A 5,000-nucleotide genomic window follows, 5' to 3' on the forward strand; every position below is an offset into this window, starting at 1 on the left:
GTACTCATATCTTGTGCTTGAGTAAAAGTAGAAGTACTCAGATCTTTTACTTGAGTAAAAGTAGAAGTACTCAGATCTTGTGCTTGAGTAAAAGTAGAAGTACTCAGATCTTGTTCTTGAGTAAAAGTAGAAGTACTCAGATCTTGTACTTGAGTAAAAGTAGAAGTACTCAGATCTTGTACTTGAGTAAAAGTAGAAGTACTCAGATCTTGTACTTGAGTAAAAGTAGAAGCAACAGAGTGTAGGGCCCTTTCTCATTTCACTAATTCCCCTCCTCGACTCCCCTCCTCGACTCCCCTCCTCGACTCCTATCCTCGAGACTTAGTCCCGCCCACAGGAGATGCGAACGGAGGAGAGAGGAGGGGAAGCAGCAGGCGGTTAGAGAAATGAGAACTCCTCTCCTCTGAGCGGTCATTTTAAAGAGACGTCCATTAATGATGACAGGAGGCACAGCAGCTCTCTGTCTGATGGAAAGATGTGTTCATAACCACTTAGATATTTACTTTGATTCATTCACAGTGCGGTATAATGAGACAATAACAGGCTACAGATGCAGACACACACACACACATATATATTTATATAAATATATACAATTTCAGAATCAAACAAGTATGAGAGCACTCTCCTAATAACGTAACACAATCAGAGACTGGATATATCCCCTCCCTCTCCCCCCTCTGGAAGCTACAATGAGGAAATGAAATTACGTACAAGTATTAAAAGTAAGCAGAGGACACCAAACCAACTGAGACCTGTCTGTCCGCTGCATCTACGCACTGTACAACACACACACCTACACACTGTACCACACACACCTACACACTGTACAACACACACCTACACACTGTACCACACACACACCTACACACTGTACCACACACACACCTACACACTGTACAACACACACACCTCCACACTGTACCACACACACCTACACACTGTACTACACACACACCTACACACTGTACAACACACACACCTACACACTGTACTACACACACACCTACACACTGTACCACACACACCTACACACTGTACAACACACACACCTACACACTGTACCACACACACCTCCACACTGTACCACAAACACACCTACACACTGTACCACACACACACCTACACACTGTACCACACACACACCTACACACTGTACAACACACACCCACACACACACACACCCTAACCCCAACCCTAAATTGATGAAATGAGATACGGCCTAGGAATACTCTGTTACAGTAAAAGTAGAAGTACTCAGATCTTGAGTAAAAGTAGAAGTACTCAGATCTTGAGTAAAAGTAGAAGTGCTCAGATCTTGAGTAAAAGTAGAAGTACTCAGATCTTGTAATAGAGTAAAAGTAGAAGTACTCAGATCTTGTACTTGAGTAAAAGTAGAAGTACTCAGATCTAGTACTTGAGTAAAAGTAGAAGTACTCAGATCTTGTACTTCAGTAAAAGTAGAAGTACTCAGATCTTGTACTTGAGTAAAAGTAGAAGTACCAGAGTGTAGGAATACTCTGTTACAGTAAAAGTCCTGCATTCAAAATGTTCCTCAAGTGAAAGTAGAAAAGTATTCTCATCAAAATATAGTGAAAGACAGTAAAAGTAGTCATTGTGCAGATTGGTCCATTTCAGAATAATATATATGATGTGTTTTATAATGATTGATCATGAAAGTGTTCTCAAAGCTGGTGAAGGTGCAGCTAGTCTGAATGACTTTGTATACTGCAGGGTAGCTGGTGGATTTACTCCAGGTGGAACTAAAGTCTGATTCAACACTTGATTAGATTTCACATCATTCATCCACATCTGGGTTTTTAATGATTTGTAGATTTCACTTTAAAGTAGCTTAAAGACTGAAGTCAGATCACAGCAGAGACACTTCATGTCTTTTAATACGCAGCCAATCAGAGAAGGGTTAGCAGGCTGCGCCCAGAGCCCCAAGAACCCTTATGTCTCTTCTGGCTGCACAATACGTTTGATCTTTGGTCGGTCAAAAGATAGACCTTTGTTATGATGAGGATGATGATGATGATGATGATGATGATGATGACGATGATGTGATGATGATGATGATGTGATGATGTGATGACGATGATGTGTTGATGATGATGATGTGATGATGATGATGATGTGATGACGATGATGTGTTGATGATGTGATGATGATGATGATGATGATGATGTGATGATGATGATGTGATGATGATGATGTGTTGATGATGATGTCTTGGTGCTTGCAGGTGATGGCGAGGCCGAGCCACAGCGATCACGTCCTCCAGCAGCTCAACAACCAGCGCGAGTGGGGCTTCCTGTGCGACTGCCTCATCGCCATCGGGGACATCTATTTCAGGGCGCACAAGGCCGTCCTGGCCGCCTGCAGCTCTTACTTCAGGATGATGTTCATCCGGGACCAGCAGGGGGCGGGGCGCCTGGACCTCAGCAACATGCAGATCAGCGCCGAGTGCTTCGACCTCATCCTGCAGCTCATGTACCTCGGCCGCATCGTGGTGGGCAGCTTCGAGTTCGAGGAGCTGAAGGCCTCCATGGCTTACCTGCAGATGTACTACATCCCCGACTCGCTGGAGGACCTCCGAGACCTCAGGAGCTCCAACCCAACCCCGTCTTCCTCCGCCTCCTCGTCCAGTTCCTCTTCTGGCGCCACCGCCGGGAAAATGATGTTCGGAGTGCGCATGTACGAGCAGCCACCAGCTGCACAGGAAGTGGAGACCTTACCCAGAGCTGCCAGCAGGCCGGCGGAGGAGGTGGCTAACGCTCCTCTGAAGATGGCTAACGCTCCTCTGAAGATGGCTAACGCTCCTCTGAAGATGGCTAACGCTCCTCTGAAGATGGCGCCGCCGCTGGGGGACGGAGCAGCCGATCAGCCATGTGACTTGAGGAAGAGGCCCGGCGGCAGGAGTTCGGCTCTGAAAGACCGCCCTCGGTTCGGCCGCACTTACACCTGTGACGACTGTGGCTTTGTCTTCAGCTGCGAGAAACTTCTGATCGAGCACATCCTGACCTGCACCAACCGGAAGGCCTTCAGTCAGCCGAGAGGCAACGTGGAGGGGGAGGCAGAGAGCTCCGCCTCCGAGAGCACGGAGGAACACAGGCTCATCTGTAAAGGCGAGGACGACTGGTCCGACTCCGCCCTCAGGTCTGTGGCAGCCGGCACCGACGGAGAGCCCAGCTCCACCAGGACGCTCTCTATCAAGACAGAACCGGAGGATGGCGCGTTTCCTGAGATACAGATGGTCCGGGTCGGTGAGCACGCCACTAGAAGCCGTAGATCACGGCTCAGTGACGCGGCACGAAACAACCTGCGGGGTGAGAAAGCAGACTGCGACCCCGAGCCCGGCGTCTCAGGCGAGCCTTATGAAGGCCACATGTCGGGCAGCGAAGAGTCGGGAGTCCCTCCAAAGCTCCGCAAGCTGAAAGACGAGAAGCAGGACGGGGACGGGGCGCCCTGTGAGCTCTGCGGCACTCTGTTAGTGGACGAAGACAAGTCCGCCCACTACCTGTCCAACCACATGGGTCATATCTGCGCCTGCGGGAGATGTGGCCAGGTGCTGATCAAAGGCCGGCAGCTGCAGGAGCACGCAGAGCGCTGCGGCGAGTCCCAGGGCGGCGAGTCGGAGGACGAGGCGTCGCTGCCGGAGGAGCCGCAGGGGATGGAGGTGGAGGCGGCCGACCTGGCCTGCCCTCACTGTGGGAAGCTGTTCCAGAGCGAAGGCCTGGCGCTGGACCACGCTCTGTCCTGCCACGAGCAGGAACCGTTCCGCCCCGTGCTGCTGGAGGAGGGTGAACCGGATCACCGCCGCAAACACTTCTGCAGCATCTGCGGCAAGGGCTTCTACCAGCGCTGCCACCTGCGGGAGCATTACACCGTCCACACCAAAGAGAAGCAGTTCACCTGCCAGACCTGCGGGAAGCAGTTCCTGCGGGAGCGCCAGCTGCGCCTGCACACCGACATGCACAAAGGCATGGCGCGCTACGTGTGCCCCGTCTGCGACCAGGGCACGTTCCTCAAACACGACCACGTCCGACACATGATCTCCCACCTGTCCGCCGGGGAGACCATCTGCCAGGTGTGCTTCCAGATCTTCCCCGGCGGAGAGCAGCTGGAGAAGCACATGGACGTCCACCTGTACATCTGCGGTGTCTGCGGGGAGAAGTTCCGCCTCCGGAAGGATATGCGCAGCCACTACAACTCCAAGCACACCAAGAGACTATAGCTGCAATACTCTAGAAGCCATATGTGGGAGAACAAATGAACGCACTCGAACACCAAAAAGAAACTGGATCTGCACTTTGAGAGAACCTGAGCAGCTGCAAAGACACTGAGCTTCCGGTCAGGACTTCCTCGGGTCCCTGGTCCTGAGGAGAGACACTTTAGAAACTGCTGCAGGTCTCTCCACTGCTCACCCGCCTTACTGGACCTTTACTCCCGATATTTAATACTGGAAATGCGGTTCTGTCCTAAAACCCAAAGAGATGAAGCCTCCTCACCGCAGGAGTCTCAGCCCTCCATGAAACCAGCTCATCACGTCACATCTGAAGTGTTGGACTATAAATATATATGAACCAGTTGTTGGGGGGGGGGTGGTTCACCTGATGCTGCGTCAGCATCCTGATCACCATATGAGTCTGGTTGTAGAACCATGTGGAGACCCCAAAGTGTTCTGATAGAGATGTAGAGTAGGGTCTCCAGCACATAGAGGCTGCTGGATGCTCACCTGCAGATGCTGGGACATTAGCACAGTTAGCACATTAGAAATGTCTTATATGATGTCCTCAACCTGTCCGGGTCTCACTGCTGTGGGTGGACTGAGGTCTGGTCCGGGTCCTGCATACGCTCCAGGTCTGACAGGTGTGTCTTCATCAGGTGTTATATGCACACACACCTGGCTGTGTGTGGGACGGGGTGATGGTCTCCGTGTGGACAGAGTCAGGGAACACACTGTGGTGATTCGCACCGCGCGACTTGGTCCGTCATAA

General features: G+C 51.3%; 1 protein-coding gene across 11 annotated transcripts in view; it reads left to right on the top strand.

The window, feature by feature from the left end:
* zbtb1 (zinc finger and BTB domain containing 1) overlaps positions 1-5,000 on the top strand; it is a 7,331-nt gene that overhangs the window by 739 nt on the left and 1,592 nt on the right. For all 11 annotated transcript variants that reach the window (XR_013801886.1, XR_013801887.1, XR_013801888.1 and 8 more), the window contains exon 2: positions 2,246-5,000. This exon is cut by the window's right edge. Coding sequence is in view for 1 of the 11 variants with exons in the window: in XM_079646055.1 (XP_079502181.1) it covers positions 2,249-4,237 (1,989 nt within the window). In the remaining 10 variants the exon portion in view is untranslated. The remainder of the gene's footprint in view (positions 1-2,245) is intronic.

This window comes from Notothenia rossii (assembly GCF_949606895.1).
Source record: "Notothenia rossii genome assembly, chromosome: 8".
Classification (NCBI taxonomy): domain Eukaryota; kingdom Metazoa; phylum Chordata; class Actinopteri; order Perciformes; family Nototheniidae; genus Notothenia; species Notothenia rossii.